At 36.0% G+C, this 17657-nt stretch overlaps 1 protein-coding gene across 2 annotated transcripts in view; it reads right to left on the reverse strand.

Annotated features, from left to right (window-relative positions):
* Positions 1 to 1678: 1678 nt before the first annotated feature.
* MLF1 (myeloid leukemia factor 1) overlaps positions 1679 to 17657 on the reverse strand; it is a 29686-nt gene continuing 13707 nt past the window's right edge. The window contains exons 3-9 of one of the 2 annotated variants that reach the window (XR_008199576.1): positions 13182 to 13223; positions 8857 to 8940; positions 7648 to 7776; positions 5327 to 5486; positions 3682 to 3820; positions 2842 to 2904; positions 2042 to 2132 (exon numbers count right to left, since the gene is read on the reverse strand). Coding sequence is in view for 1 of the 2 variants with exons in the window: in XM_052641578.1 (XP_052497538.1) it covers positions 2033 to 2132; positions 3682 to 3820; positions 5327 to 5486; positions 7648 to 7776; positions 8857 to 8940; positions 13182 to 13223 (654 nt within the window). In the remaining variant the exon portion in view is untranslated. Of the gene's footprint in view, positions 2133 to 2841; positions 2905 to 3681; positions 3821 to 5326; positions 5487 to 7647; positions 7777 to 8856; positions 8941 to 13181; positions 13224 to 17657 lie in introns of both variants that reach the window. The other variant, XM_052641578.1, reaches the window with a different exon arrangement.

The following is a 17657-nucleotide window of genomic DNA, read 5'->3' on the forward strand; positions in this document are numbered from 1 at the left end:
GCAAGGGAACATTTCATGCAAAGATGGGCTCCATAAAGGACAGAAATGGTCTGGACCTAACAGAAGCAGAAGATATTAAGAAGAGGTGGCAAGAATACACGGAAGAACTGTACAAAAAAGATCTTCACGACCCGGATAATCATGATGGTGTGATCACTCATCTAGAGCCAGACATCCTGGAATGTGAAGTCAAATGGGCCTTAGAAAGCATCACTATGAACAAAGCTAGTGGAGGTGATGGAATTCCAGTGGAGCTATTTCAAATCCTGAAAGATGATGCTGTGAAAGTGCTGCACTCAATATGCCAGCAAATTTGGAAAACTCAGCAGTGGCCACAGGACTGGAAAAGGTCAGTTTTCATTCCAATTTAATCCCTGGATGTCATATATTTTATAAATAGCCCCCTAGGAAGCACTGTGGCAGAAGAGGAAATACATATTTAATTCAATTTTAATATGATTGCCACAGTGAACAAACTGGGGTGAAAAAAGCATCTATGAATTCTGTTATATGATGCATGAAGGTTATACTCTTGTAAATACAAAATTTATTCAAGTGTGTTTCATATTTGAATACAATGATTTGAGTTAACAATCAGTGTAATAATTTAGGAGAATAACTACAGTGTCTATTGGATTTTGATCTATCCAGTGAATTTACACAAACGTATTATTTAAAACCAATGCCTTATGATAAGTCCCCAACGTGTAATAGTATGTTATTAGTATATTCATTATTCATAGAGGAAAATTTTAACATCTTTAACTGATACGTGCTCAATTACTTTCCATTCTAAAAATGAGATGACACATACGGATTTTATTTTAGTGACTAAAGGCATGAAACACGACTACTAATATTAACAGGATATGATACAGAAAATTAGTAGAAGAGTATAAGCACAATTACACAATTCTAATTCCAAAGTTTTAAAAGGAAGATATTAGGATTATAGAGTGTTAGTTGACTTTGTTCTTTTTTTCTCCCTTTGAAACGACAAAAACCTGAAGAATTAAGATTTTATATTTTCATAAGCTTTATGCTTAAATTTATATAAACAGATCAATGCTATAATTCTAGAACAAAAAGTTCAAGAGCTGAATTTTTAAATAGTATAATTAAAAAGGGAACAGTTGAATTATTAAGTACTGTGCTCAAACACACACATCACCTGTCTAAGAAATTTTGAGACAATCAATCATTAAGGTTTGCAGAATACCAAATGCATTTTTCTAAATGTCACAAAGAGGCTGAGCAGAGTTTCTCCAAGGACAATCCAACTTTAGAATCTTAACCATGGAGATAAATTAAGCTGTCTTTGAGAAAGGAGAACAGAATATGCTACCTTAAGATGTTAAAGAGAAAGGTCAATGGAAAGTCTGATGAGTGTTAAAAATGTAATACAGAACAAAAAAAGAATACACTGTATAAAGAAATGATAAGAAAATTCAGGTATATTAGCAATTTAATTCCCTTCAAAAATGAACTATTTGCTTATTCTTTATGTCCTTTATCAAAATAACAAATAATTTTTTATAAAGAGTACTAGTTTTTGCTTTATTTTAAAAAATTCTTTAAGCTGGCTGGCTACATAAACACATTATAAAATTTGAGCTAAATAATTTTAACCTTTATTAACATCACTCTATTATAGTGTTGCTAAAACACTGGGACTATTTTTGAGCAGTTTACTTATTTTGACTCATTTTATATGATAGAACAGTTGTACGTTCAATCTTGAATATACAGGGGAAAACATAACCAATATAAAAATAATTATGAAAGCAAAATCAGCATGTGTTATGTTTTAAAGAGTGTTAAGAGAATGTTTAACAGCTTGCACTGTTGAAGATTCAAGTTTTATTCCTAAAGTAGGGACAATACAAAGTGAACATTTTCAAGAATATTCAGAAGAAAGTTGCTAAGAACAGTACTGATTTAATAACAAAAGATTGGTCTTATGTGTATTACCCAGCACCATTACTTTCTCTGTTAAAACAATCAAAACTAAAGAAATCAAATGCAATGCTATTTATTTTTTGTTGATTTTCACAGGCGATCCTTTGATGTTGAGCTTGTCCACAAAAACATTTGATCTTCCATGTTCAATGGCTGGACTTTGATGTTTCTCCCTAAGAAATATACAAGTGAACATTAATATCATTATTAAATGGTCATTAAAACATCAACACAAACTTGATAAAGGCCACTGTAATTTAAGGTGAGTTTTATCTTAAGAGTTCCATAATAGCTTTGAAAAACATATGGCAGACAATTTCACTTAACATTTAAGAGAGCAACAGCTGCTTCCCTGAGACAGATTTAACTGTTTACCTTTGAACCATGCTGTCCAACATCATAGCCACTAGCCACATCATCTACATTTAAATTAATTAAAATACACAGAATTTCAAAATTCAGTTCCTTGGCTGCATCACTGTCTTTTCAAGTGTGATTCAACAGCCACATGGGGCTAGTGGCTACCATACTAGACAGTGCAGATGCGTAACATTTTCATCACTGCAAAAATCATTTCAGAAAGTTCAGCTAGACAGTGCTGGTTTACAGAAAATGCCACTGATAGGGTTATAGATTTATAAACCATCTACAAGGAGCATGCTTTTCTCTAGCTGGGACCTGAATCTCACAGGCAAACTTAGGTTTGATTATAGCACTGTTAGGTTTTTATCAATGAACTTTTCAAAGTGAGACAATTATGGTTTACAATTAATAGAGGAGCAAGTTTTCTATGGAAAACATTAGGGCTCTAAATTTCTAGACAAGTATTTTAAAATAGCACACAAAATTCTGTACAAGGCTTCTGGTTTACTTGGTACCCACTTGTTGCTCGCTGGTTCTGGGCAGCCTTCCACCTTCTGCAGCGATCCTCCACTCTCTTATAGCCTAGAACAGATTTCTGTTTTGAGGCCTGGTGAGGCCTCTCTCTCTCTCTCAAGTCTAATGGCAACAGGAATTAGGTAGTGTTTTCAATTTTCCCCAGAGAACCAAATTAAATTGTAACCCTAGAATACACACTATATGTGTCCAAGTCTCATCTTTAAAGATGGTTTTAGCACATTTGTATTTCACATCTACTCCAAAAGGTAATTCCAAACGAGGCTAAAGTTTTTGCAAAATTCTTCCAAAATATCTAATACAGATATTGCAACATACTATTTAATATGTAAGTATCTAAAAACATGTTTGTCATTAAATGCTCAATTTTGATGTGTTAGGGAAGTTTCATTCAGCCTTTTATAGCTACAGTCCCTCTCCCCTTACCATATCCCTAAACGCCAGTATCTTTACCTAGTACAACACCGGTATCTTTACCTAGTACAAAATGTACAACTCCTACTCTCTCCAGATGAGAATCTGTTGCATAAGAATAACTGCATTATAGTAGATCAGTTTTCCTTAGGAGGATTTTAGTCCCACTGTCTAAAGCATAATTTGCTAGTGAGTTACTAGTCATACAATCCTAAAATATTATTGGGTTTCAGGTACAAATTTAAATTTGTGTTGGAATACTCAGATGTAATTTAAAATTATTACACCTTTCACAAAACATTGATACTACCTGGACATCAATCAAAACTTCCTGGTAACAGAGGTAAAATTACATAACTTTCCTTCTAATTTGTTTTGAAAAAACACAATTTAATTAGAAATAACTTTTACCTTCTTTTAAGTTCTCGGGATCCTGAATTCTCATGACCAACACTTCGCATCCTAGAGTTATCTAGATTGCGCCATTGTCCCCTTGGCTGGTACTTCAGAATCTCATTTTGCCACTCATCATCAAAAGCATGAGCATCACCTACATTAAATATCAAAATGAAAGGGTAAGTAGTAAGGTGTCAACTGTCAGTAACTGCTCTGCTCCCTACACGTTCCCTGGTGTTTCCATCAGCCTAACCTTAGAGATAGGAAACCGCTTCAAATATAAAGGTCTTTGACTCAGAGTGGTATTTCCTTTTCTATTTGTTCCTCTCCTATTCCTGCTGGTAATTTGGTTATTGATGAGCTATTTTTTCACACACCTGCCTGGATATCATGTTATTCTATCCCTGGACCCCATGACCCAGTGACACTGACTTATAGTCTTTCTTTCTTCCTTGGTCATCTCACAGCGATCCCACTTTTCCTCTGTACTTGGACAGTCCTCCTGGGGCTAGCACTTCCTATTAATCTCACAATTTCACTACATAATTTGGCCTCACAAGTTTCTGTTTCAGTTTCCTAAAATAGGTTACTCATCTGCCAATTTATGTTGCTATGAAGTAGGTAATCTAAATTCTATAATAACGATAAGTAAATGACAATACTTGTTCTTTCAGATTGCCTGTACAACAATGTTACTTTGCCAAAATTTTCTTAAATATGTTAATTATTGTGAAGTATTTTGTATATATTTAAATGTGATCAAACTGCAAAGGTTAAAATTAAAGAAAGGTTAAGATGTTGTGGCTTTCATCTCATTGCATAAGAATAATTTTCTCCAATTCTAACCTTAAGAGAATGTCTTTTTCTAAAATGAAACAATAATTAAAACTCTTTACTGTGATAAAACATTTTTATTTAAAATACTTTCTAAAAACAGGAAATGAATATAACTTAAAAACTATAATGAGAAGAGTTAGGACACCAGAAAGAATTGAATGCATTAAAGAATGAGTAGAAAATATAGGAAGTGGAAAAGATGAGCTTGATCCATATATATTATCACTTTTAGGTAACCATTTAGAATGTTTTTGAAAAAGTAACATCATAGGTAGCTGTTCACAATTATAGTTGGGAATTAAAATAAGCACAATATAAACTATATAGATGGTAAAATACTGATTTTGAAAAAGAAAAGTATGTGTGTTTATATGTTTATATATACATAAAACTATTAGGAATATATATACTAAAACATTAATACTAGTATTTGGGGTTGGAATTATGAATGATTTTATTTTCTTTCTTTGTACTTTTTTATGCTTTTCAAATATACTTCTTTGATAACCGCAAATATATAAAAACTCATTTTTACTAATGACAGCTTTACTAAAAAACAAAAGATTCCATTTTCTAAGTATAAACAAAAAATAAATGATATTCAACATTAAAAATCGCTATGAAAAGATAGATCTACTATGAAACAATGAAACCACAATTTTATTACTATGTTGATAATGTATTGCCTACATATACAATTCATAAACTGCCTGAAAGAACATCACATGAAATGTTTCTATTAAAAAAATTCTAACCAAGTTCTCCTGGTACAGCTGCTATTTTAAGTTTGAGAGGAAGAATGCCATTTTTTCTGATAACTTACATTCATTCATATTGATGAACTCTTGATTGACCTCTTCATCTCCAGTCTTGTTGTTCTTTGACTTTTTAATGACATGAGCTCGGTCATGGAGGTGATGACCAACAGCCATTTTTTCTAGTCCACTATCAGAATCTCTTAATGCTTTCCTGGTTTCCTTTATCTGTGAAAATGAAGAAAATAAAAATTAGTTATTATTCACATAAATAATAACTCCTCAGAACCTACTTACCTATACAGGTAAGAACATAAATCTATTGCTCTAAAAATAATGGATACATAGTTCCACTACCAACTTGTAGTAAAATTATGGTAATAATTCTCTGATGTTTCCTGACCTGCTTAAAATTAAAATGTCTAGGACAAGCAGAACAAGTATAATTATTTTAAAAAAAGAATACATGTAAGGGCAACTAATTATTCAGCAGTCATGAAATGACTTAAATACTGTTTTCATTTAAGTCACCCATTAGACAGGCAACCCCTTATTTTCTTTACTATAAGTACTAACGAATAAATGGAGAAGTGGCAACTCATACCAAAATCTGTAGGAGTCAACTGTTTCAATCATGTCCAACTCTTTGCGACCCCATGGACTGTAGCCTACCAGGCTCCTCTGTCCATGGGATTTTCCAGGCAATAGTACTGGAGTGGATTGCCATTTTCTTCTCCAGGGGATCTTCCCGACCCAGGGATCGAACCCAGGTCTCCTGCATTGTAGACAGGGGCTTTACTGCCTGAGCCACCAGGGAAGTCCCTACATGATACTAAGTTGGTAATTTCTAGGTAAGGATGAGGACACACACCTCCTCCAGTCCAACTCCTAGCCCTTTTTGCACAAGGAGACAGCTATGAAGATAAATAAGTGAAAAATTATAAACACCTACATATCTATTATTAGAAAAGTAGATTTTAAAACGGTGGTATATTCATATTTTGGACATTACATAGAAGTTAAAGAAACCAGAGCTACACATATCAACTTGAACAAATCTCAGAAGCAATTACTGAGCAAAGTCTAGTTGCAGAGCAAAGTCACATGTGCTCGGAAACCTGTAAAATGATTCACTATATTGTACATGGAGCATACATAAGTAATGAAATCATAAAAGCATGCACAAAAGTGGTAAGTTCCAGGTACAGGCATACCTCAGAGATAGTGCAGGATCCATTCTGGACCTCTGCAATGAAGGAAATAGTGCAATAAAACGTGTCACACGAATTTCTGGTTTTCCAGTGCATATAAAAATAATGTTTATTCTATTCTGTTGTAATTAAGTTTGCAGTAGCATTATGTCTAAAAAAGCAATGTACACACCATAATATAAAAACACTTTATTGCTAAAAATTGCTAACTCTGACCTGACAGCACAGGATTGCCACAAACCTTCAGTGTGCAAAAAATGCAACTTATCTGTGAAGTGCAATAAAGCGAAGACCAGTAAAACAAGGTATGCCTGTATAAGAAAATAGTTCTCTTTGGGGAGGAAGAAAGGGAAAAGGGACCAAGGAGAGAGGAGCATACTGGAAATTTTAACTGCATTTTTGCTTAAAAAGAAAACAAAAGACAACTTAAATAGAGAAAAGCATTATGACTTCACTAAACTGGATTAAAGAAATATGGGGTATTTATATTATTCTCTATGTTCTGTCTGTACCCTTGAAATATTTTATAAGTTAAAAAATTCATTTACTTCAAATATAAGCTAACTATAGACATTTATATTTCATGAAACAAAGACTTTAGTGTCTACTTCCCTTGTCAACATGTAAAGGTAATAAACATCAATAGACATTAAAGATAAAAAAAAGCACCTGGGGGCACAAATGGAGGTAGGTGGGGGAGACAAGTGAGTGAAAGTGAAAGTTGCTCAGTCGTGTCAAACTCTTTGCGACCCCATGGACTATATAGTCCATAGATTTCTCCAGGCCAGAATACTGGAGTGGGTAGCCTTTATGTTATGGTGAGTACATTGCTTTTTCAGACATAATGCTATTGCAAACTTAATAACAACAGAACAGAATAAACATTACTTTTGTATGCACTGAAAAACCAGAAATTCGTGTGACCCATTTTATTGCACTGTTCCCTTCATGGCAGAGGGCCAGAATGGATCCTGGATTATCTCCCACACTACCAGTGGGGGAGACAAAGAATGCCTTAAAATAAAAACTACAGTCAACTTGACTGCTTTTCACACTGCTTTGTGTTTTCTTCCCTCTTCTCTTTTCCGCACCAGTACCAGGTCAAATTTTAATAGCTAAAATTTGATATGCGTGATCTATCATTCCACAACTTTATAAAATTCCAAGAAAGTACTTACTCCTCCTGGAGCCCTGCGGGTTTGTGTTGAGGCCTGGAAGACCTTTGGAGGTTCATTTCCTACTTTGGAATAAGTCATCACGGAGGAAGAACTAAATGAATGTCCATTTGGATCCATTGAAAGGTGACCCTGGAGATAAATATAAATTGTATATCCAGTGAGTTCAATCAAATATGAAGAACTAATGTCAGAAGATTCAAATAAGCAACAACACTAGCTGTAAGTTCTAGTAAAGATACTGTATATGATTAGTATGATGTATCCAAATGGTACCCCCATGAAGGCCCTAACTTCCTTCCATTTTAGGTAACAATTCACACTCCTCTTGTAAGGAATAATGAATAACAAGTGATTCACTTAGAATTCCTCAAATCTTTTGAGGTCAAAGACTTCAAGGCTTAAGTTTATAGATGTTATGCTTTGATGCATGTGATACTTTTATAGTCAGTGGTTAACTTTTGTGAGCAATTTTGCCAATGTTGAGCCAATTAACCATGTGCCAAGAAGTTTTATACCTTCTGTGGATACCAATGCTACACTTCTAATGTCCAAGATTTGGACATTATGAGATGATCCTTAGATTTCAAACTGGATGACCAAAATAATATGGTTGGTCTTCATACTGAATCAAGTTATTATTTTGTTTATGATTAATGTTATGAGTAGAAAAGTAAGAATATTAGTACTAGTTTGTAAGTATTCAGACTATATGACTCTAATCTAGTTTCTAAATATCATTCCTAAAATTCCTAATTTGAGTTATTTTTAAACACTTAATAACTTAGATGCTATAATTTTTTAAGTAGACAAGTTATACATAATAAAAAATCTAAATTCATATAAAATGTTCATTTACAATAGTGACCTTCAGCAGAATAAATATTTTTGAGGTTGAATTTTTACTTTGAAAATTTAAGTAATGCTATTTATCAAACTTGTAGGTTATGAGATCATTTTGATAGGTTGTGACCAGGATTTTTAAAATATGAAATAAAATAGAAAATATCAATAGACACTGTGAACAGCATGATCCTTTTCTCATGAAACTTTCATTTCAGGTGTACAATACAGACAGTACACAAGGCGTGTCATGATGTAAGATATATTTTTTAGTTTCTGGGGACTATGGTTAGAAAATGGTTGAAAGCCACTATAATATAGGGCACCAGTAATGGAAAACAACATTCTCATCCATCTTTTAGTACTTACAAAGTTTCTTTGTAATTCTTGCATACTGTTTCGCATATTTAACATCATTCGGTCCATTGCCTGAAAAGGGTTGACATCTGTATGCTACAGGACATTAGGAAGTATGTTATTAACTATAAATACAACACGAAAGAAGCAAATCCACCTTCCCAAAACAGCTGAATTTCTTTTTTTTTTCTTGACTTTTGCTGTGGGATCTCATGCAGTGATCAACCAGGCAAAAATAATATAAGGACTATACAATGAAAGCAATTTGTTAAAGAAAAATTTGAAGCATACACACAATCCTAGACAGCCAGCATATAAATGGTTAGGAGGCTGTAACACTATAAACACATGCATACATACATGTGTATATATCCACATGAATATACATGCAAGAACAGATAAATATACACATACATATCATTCAACTTGCTGAAAACATAATTTGGTTGCTATTTAAATACTGAGTGGTATATTCTGGGCTGGTACAGCTTTAGCACAGATTAGTCTTCAAATTTTTCCTTCTTATTTCTGTATATCCCACCAGGCAAATAAATAAAACCTGAGTGTAAGATAACAGTGTCATCTCCAGCAGGACCACATGGCTGATAGAAGCTGACTCTGGAGTAGCCAGCCCTCCTTTCCATCAGCGTTAGTGTTAGTTGCTCAGTCGTGTTCAACTCTGCAACCCCATGGACTATAGCCCACCAGGCTCCTCCATCCATGGGATTTCCCAGGCAAAAGTACTGGGGTGTGTTGCCATTTCCTTCTCCAGGGGATCCTCCCAACCCAGGGATCAAACCCGGGTCTTCCACATTGCAGGCAGACTCTTTATTGAGCCACCAGGGAAGCCTTTCCATCAGAGTTGGTGCCAAGTGACGGAGGTTGAATCATTCCACTAACAGGTCTTGGAATTGTTGCCTATCACTGATTGCTCAATAGGGCATACCCTTGAAGCATGAGGTGTGCTCCTCTCCAAGAACAGTTAAGAATTCCTCTGGAACAGTGGTTTCTTAGCCAAGAGTGATTTTTACCCCAGGGGGACATTTTTCAATAATTACACTCATTTATGTTTGTCACAACTGAGGAGGGTGTATGACTGGCACCCAGTGACAGGGGCAAGGGGTTCTGTTAAATATCCTACAAAGCACAAGAATGTAGCACAGCTCCCACAACAAGTTATTCGGCCCAACATGAAAGTAGCAGCATCAAGGCAGAGAAACACTGCTCTAGAAAAGTCTCCTATTGATTTTAGGTTTTATCACTGGAACAATCACCAGGAATCAACAAGTGAAGCACACATTCTAGTGTGTCGGCCAAAGCATCGTCTACTGTTAGAAGGAGTTTCTGGAGATTCTTTTGCTTTCCTGGAGAATTCTATCGACTGAGGCTACAGTCCATGGGATTGCAAAGAGTTGGACACAACTGAGTGACTAACATGTTCACATACAATAGGAAATAGAAAAATCAAATTCCCCTTTAGAATCTGCACTAACCATTGTGGGATTCCCTTTTGGTTCAGTAACAAAGAATCTGCCTGCAATGCCGGAGATCCAGGTTCGATCCCTGGGTCAGAAAGATCCCCTGGAGAATGGAATGCAACCCACTCCAGTATTCTGGAGAATCCCATGGACAGAAGAGCCTGGTGGGCTACAGTCCATGGTACTGCAAAGAACTGGATGCAACTGAGAGACTATTGGAGAAGGAAATGGCAACCCACTCCAGTGTTCTTGCCTGGAGAATCCCAGGGACAGGGGAGCCTTGGTGGGCTGTAGTCTCTGGGGTTGCACAGAGTCGGACACGACCAAAGCGACTTAGCAGCAGAGCGACTGTCACATCACTTCACTTCTAACCATAGTACAGAACAACAAAGACACATTTAGGAAATATGATACGTCTTTCCTTGATAACTCAGCTGACAAAGAATCCACCTGAAATGCAGGAGACCCCGGTTTGATCCCTGGGTTGGGAAGATCCCCTGGAGAAGGGAATGGCTATCCACTCTAGTATTCTGGCCTGGAGAATTCCATGGACTGTATAGTCCACAGGGTCACAACGAGTCGGACACGACTGAGCAACTTTCACACTTAGGATGCAAAGGACAGCAACAGAATTAATCTGCATTTCAGAGATTCAACACAATTCCAGAAATATTGTGAGTTCTTTGTCTCAGCGTTATACTGAGAATCAATGCTGTTTAAGAGATAATTCAAGAGAGACTAAAGAGCTAGCCTAAGGAAAGTGAGAGAAAAAAGATCACATGTTTTGGGTATATTTTGTCTCTTCTCAATTCACTGTCAGCCATTAAAAGATGTTTCTGTACTTGTTATGTGGGTGGCCCAACGCCTTGACAAAAAGGGGGGCTACAAATTAGAGCTGAGATTCCAGTGGGCTTTGGAGGCCTTCACGACCTTTGTACAGCTGCTCTTCTCTCTGCCTAGAATGTTCTCTCCTGACTTGGTATAGTTTCTTCTCATCATTCAAGTATCACCTCCTTAGAAAGGTTACCTGTCTAATCTTTGCTCCACCTGAACCTGTCCCTGTATTATATGCCCATTTCATCTCCTTCAAAGCACTTAGAGGCACTTTGACTATCTGAGTTATTTCTTTATTGTCTGTCCTCCCACTCTGTGAAAATAACCTCTGCGAAGGCAGGACTATCTTCTCTGTCTTACTCATCACCATTTTCCCAGTACTTTAGAAACAACTCCTGGTGCATAGGAGGGCTCAATAAATATTTGCTGAATGAATGAACTAATTATCTGTAGCTCAGTTCAAGCTCACATATCCAACTGCTTACTAGATAAATCCAGCTGAACAGCCCACAGATGCCTCAACTGCAAAACACCCAGACCTGAAATGATCTTTCTGAGCACTCCTGTCCTCATACTGGCACTGCCTCAGTGCTCTGTTCCTTAGCTCAGTAGCATTTTCATCTAATTCCTCAGGCCAGAAAAATAAGCAAAAAACTTTTCTTCCCCTATTCTACTGATCCAACAACCCATGAATCGCCAAGTGCTATCCATTTACTTAACTCTCTCAAAAGAGATTATTTCTCTTTATCACCACAGCTACTACTTGAGTAGAAGCTATCTATCACTCATACTTCTCAGAACACTTTGTCAGCCTCCTCGCCTCTCTGCCTCCACTCTGGCCCCTTCTAATACCTGTCTTCCCTGCAGCGACAATGCTTTTTCAAAAAATAAGAATCTGATTCTCCTACTATTTTGACAAAAATTCATCAATTGCTTCTCCTGCTCTTTTGTTAAAGTCCGCAGTCCTTATCAGGGCCCAAAGAAGTCCCCTCTAGTACCTCATCATCCTTACCTATACCTATTCTCCAACTCACACCCTAGGGCCAAATAATTCCAAATATCTTTGGGCTCCCTAGACTCCTGGTCTTTACACATGCTGTTTCCTCTGTGTTGATCTCTCTTCTCCCTTCCCAGCTTTTCCTGGCTAATTCCTATTAATCCTTAAGGCTCAAGAAGTCTCCTCTAACTGACCTCCACTCCACCAACCCAAAGGTCTAGGCTACAGGCTTTTTTCTATCTGTGTGCCCAAAGCATGCTGAATTTCCTGATTACTTGACTGATAACTCTGTGCTACAGTTGTTGTTTTTTTTTCCCTTCATCGCTTGTCCCACTAAAAATTCTTATCAGAAGAACAAATGTTATAAGGCAAATTTTAAGGTAAGAAATGGCTAAAGTCTAGCACAAGAGAATTCAAAAAACTTTTTCATGAGCGTATAGGTGCATGCATAGAAAGCGCTCCAAGGTGATGATGCTATTCTCTGCTACTCCGCAGATTGCCTTTAAGTGTGTTAGAAATTAGCAGCACAGAAAAAGAGAACCAAAGGCTCAGAGAAAAACAGGGGTGGGAGAAAAAAGCTGGCTGCAGAGTACTTGGACATGGGAAAGGAAAGCATGACTGAACTGACAACAGAGTCCTAGAGAAAGCAGTCAGTCTGAGCTTTTGTCTATCCTCAATTTGGTGCTTTTTTACTTTTTGAAGAGTCAGCATAAGCAAGTGAAAGTCTCCAACTTTTAAACACAACTCCGAGGATCCCTTTTGTAAATAAAGTGAATTGTCATCAACCAAAATGTACTTTTTCTTTTGGAAAACTGATTTTTTTTTTTAATGTTGATGTGATGTACTCCACAAAACACAGGCCTAAACATTCTAAGACAAATTTAACACACGAAACAAGTTTTCAGTAACAAATGCTAAAAGCTGTTATGAAAGTGAGATGGCATGCTGATTCAGTATGCCTGAGTTAATGAAAAATAAAATATTGTCAGAAAATATTGCTAAAATGGCTTGTGTCTTATGATACGAACCATACCACCAAAACTGCCAAAAGGTACAAGAGAACTCATTGCCTAGAAAAAAATCCAATTAATTTTGGTATGATATTTATTATACAACAATCTCTGAAAAAGAAAGTAATACACTACAAAATCACATAGTTCAGAGCTAACCAAATTACGAAACCGTTTAATCAAAAAGAGCTCAGTATATATATTTAAAGTTATCTGCTTATTATTCATTGTAGAGTCTGACATGAGCCAAGAAGATGAACAAGGAGACCACATATCTTTTAAATAAGACTACTTATTAAAGAGAAAGTAATTGCTATGGACTAAGACAAACATTTTTCAAAGAAAATGCAAATTCACACCAAAATTAACACATAAGGTATAATGATTAAGATTATATCTTCTTTCTTTTGCTCAATGATTCCATATTTTTAAAAAATCATTTACTCTCACCTGAAACCAATTAAAAATCAAAAGTATCTATATTAATAACATTTCAAAAGCTTAGAAGAGATATTGGTCAAAAAAATTTAATGGATACCTCCTAAGAACTAACATGGAATAAGAAATACAGACTTCAGAAAGGATCATGCATATAGGTTTAAAGATATTTAGTCTTTGATAGGAAAAAGAATGTTAAGCATAATAGATGGAATAATAAAAATAAAATTTTAGATACATTTATAAATTAAAAACTTTCATTACTTGGAAGTTTCAAATGTTGAAAATAAATTTTGAGTTTCTTGGTAAAAGGTATATACAAAATTATACCATCATTTAGTGATAATTTTCTCCCTGTGTAAGTTATGTCAAAAAACTAGAGAAAACGGTTTAAATTTTATAATTAATTAGAACAGTAATCTCCAAAGTGTATTTGTACACCAATAAAATTCCTCATTGTTTCTTTTAACTGAAAGGAAAAAGATTTTACATTGACTCTGGCACCATCTCTCAATCTGTCAGATGGTCATAGGTTATATCTTGAATTATAAACTGCCTAATAAAATAAGCTTACAGATTAAATGATCTAGTTTTAAACAAAACCGACCCCAAATGGACAACTGCACGGGGATGACCCAGAGGGATGTTGTGGGGAGGGAGGTAGGAGGGGGGTTCATGTTTGGGATCGCATGTACACCCGTGGTAGATTCATGTCAATGTATGGCAAAACCAATACAGTATTATAAAGTAAAAATAAAAAGTTAAAAAAAAAAAAGAAATCATGAACTGAAGAAAAGCTAATAGTACAAAGAAACGGCATAGCTGATGCTTTTCCTGCTTTTGCAGGAATCTCTATTTTCCCTCATAATAGGGCTGATAAAGATGACAAACGCCAAGAAACGGGTAAAAAATAAAGAAAAAGGTTATCAAGTACATATTTGAAATATAAATTTTCATCCACTATGCTTAGAAGCATCAGCTTATGGCTCACTGCTTAAATACTCATTTTAAAATTTATAACTTCACAGAAAGAGAAAAAAAAAAGCTTTGTGTAAACTATTATTAAAAAGTTCAAATAGAACAGCTAGTATGCTCAAAAAGCCTACTCTACTTAGCTGTGCTGTTTTCAAACTAGGTAGCTGATTTGTCCATCTTCTATAGTCAATTTCTAATCTTTATTCCTACTTTCATATGTAATTATAGGACATTGACTTAGAAACTTAGAAAAGTCAAGTTGGGATAGAGGTCTTTTGTTGTTACTGTTGTTTGTTTGTTTTCTTTTAACTACTGTGTTTAGTTTTTTTGCTTTTACATAAATCTTTCACACTGATACATTAACATGTCAAATGTATCACACCCCAGGGGAAAAAAGGAGAGCCATATCTCACCAGTATAACTCATTCAGAAGAAAAGAAGAGTTTAGGTTAAAAAGAAGCTGAATGTTCCTTGGAAAACCTACTGTAACCATATGAAATTCCTGTATTTAAAAATTACTACTGCCCTTCAACTGCTCTAAGGGCAATGCTCAGCACTCTTGGTTAGCAAAGAGTTTTCATAGCTTGAACAAGGGAAAAAAACTCACTGGTGTTAGCTTTCTAAGATACAATATAATGGAACTGAATATATTATATATACCACTTGATTTTAGATGGGAGAGGTAAGTAAATACTACCTAGCAGTATTTACTATATAAAACACCACGAAACTCAAAGTTTTATGAAATGGTTTGGTCTAAATCTGATATAGTAAAATCACCATTTACTTTCTATTTAATAGGTAGATGAGTACTGCTGTTTCTCTTGGGAAAATGTTGAAAGAGATTATTATTAAATTAAGAAAAAATAAGATGATAGGTTCACCTGTAGCTGATTAGTGTCCTTTACTCAGTGTTGGTTTTTTAAAAAAAGCTAAAAGCTTTGCACTCTTTTTGAATATTATCATACCCTGCATTAAGGTAGCCAAAACCTACATGTGGCTATTTAAAATTAATTTTAAATAATTAGAATGGAAAATTCAGTTCCTCAGTGGCACTAGGCACATTTCAAAGGTTTGATAGTCTTATGTGGCTAACCATACTGGACAGGGTGGATTTAGAACATTTAAATTATCCAGAGCATTCTATTGGATAACACTACACACAGATTTTAGCTGACACCTATGGTTCATCATCTTCAGTTCAGTTCAATCACTCAGTCGTGTCTGACTCTGCAATCCCATGGACTGCAGCAAGCCAGGCTTCCCTGTCCATCACCAATTCTTGGAGCTTGCTCAAACTCATGTCCATTGAGCTGGTGATGCCATCCAACCATCTCATCCTCTGTCGTCCCCTTCGCCTCCCACCTTCAGTCTTTCCCAGGATCAGGGTCTTTTCCAATGAGTCAGTCCTTCACATCAAGCAGCCAAAGTATTGGAGTTTCAGGTTCAGCATCAGTCCTTCCAATGAATATTCAGGGTTGATTTCCTTTAGGATTGACTGGTTTGATCTCCTTGCAGTCCAAGGGACCTCAAAAGTCTTTTCCAACACCACAGTTCAAAAGTATCCATTCTTTGATGCTCAGTCCAGTTCTCACATCCATACATGATTACTGGAAAAACCACAGATTTGACTAGACAGGCTTTGGCTGGCAAAGTAATGTCTCTGCTTTTTAATATGCTGTCTAGGTGGGTCATAGCTTTTCTTCCAAGGAGAAAGCGTCTTTCAATTTCATGACTGCAGTGATTCTGAAGCCCAGAAAAACAAAGTCTCTCACTGTTTCCATTGTTTTCCCCATCTATTTGCCATGAAGTGATGGGACTGGATGCCATGATCTTAGTTTTCTGAATGTTGAGTTTTAAGCCAACTTTTTCACTCTCCTCTTTCACTTTTATCAAGAGGCTCTTTAGTTCTTCACTTTCTGCCATAAGGGCAGTGTCATCTGAGTATCGGAGGTTATTGATATTTCTTGATCCCAGCTTATGCTTCATCCAGCCCGGCATTTTGCATGATATACTCTGCATATAAGTTAAATAAGCAGGGTGACAATATACAACCTTGACTTACTCCTTTCCCTATATGGAACCAGTCTGTTGTTCCATGTCTGGTTTTAACTGTTGCTTCTTGACCTGCACACAGGTTTTGCAGGAGGCAGGTAAGGTGGTCTGGTATTTCCATCCCTTTATATTTTGCACAGCTTGTTGTGATCCACACAGTCAAAGGTTTTGGTGTAGTCAATAAAGCAGAAATAGATGTTTTTTCTGGAACTTGCTTGCTTTTTCAATGATCCAAGGGATGTTGGCAATTTGATCTCTGGTTCCTCTGCCTTTTCTAAATCCAGCTTGAACATCTGGAAGTTCTCGGTTCATGTACTGTTGAAGCCTGGCTTTGAGAATTTTGAGCATTATTTGCTAGCAGGTGAGATGAGTACAGTTGTGCGGTTTGAACATTCTTTGGCATTGCCTTTCTTTGGGATTGGAGTGAAAACTGACCTTTTCCAGTCCAGTGGCCACTGCTGAGTTTTCCAAATTTGCTGGAATACTGAGTGCAGCACTTTCACAGCATTGTCTTTTAGGATTTGAAATAGCTCCACTGGAATTCCATCACCTCCCCTAGCTTTGTTCATAGTGATGCTTTCTAAGGCCCACTTGACTTCACACTCCAGGATGTCTGGCTCTAGGTGAGTGATCACACCATTGGAATTATCTGGGTCATGAAGATCTTTTTTGTATAGTTCTTCTGTGTATTCTTGCCACCTCTTCTTAATATCTTCTGCTTCTGTTAGGTCCGTACCATTTCTGTCCTTTATTGAGCCCATCTTTGCATGAAATGTTCCCTTGGTATCTCTGATTTTCTTGAAGACATCTCTAGTCTCCCATTCTACTGTTTTCCTCTATTTCTTTGCATTGATCACTGAGGAAGGCTTTCTTATCTCTCCTTGCTATTCTTTGGAATTCTGCATTCCAATGGGTACATCTTTCCCTTTCTCCTTTGCTTTTCGCTTCTCTTCTTTTCTCAGCTATTTGTAAGGCCTCCTCAGACAACCATTTTGCCTTTTTGCATTTCTTTTTCTTGGGGATGGT

Source organism: Budorcas taxicolor, chromosome 1 (genome assembly GCF_023091745.1).
Source record: "Budorcas taxicolor isolate Tak-1 chromosome 1, Takin1.1, whole genome shotgun sequence".
Classification (NCBI taxonomy): Eukaryota; Metazoa; Chordata; class Mammalia; order Artiodactyla; family Bovidae; genus Budorcas; species Budorcas taxicolor.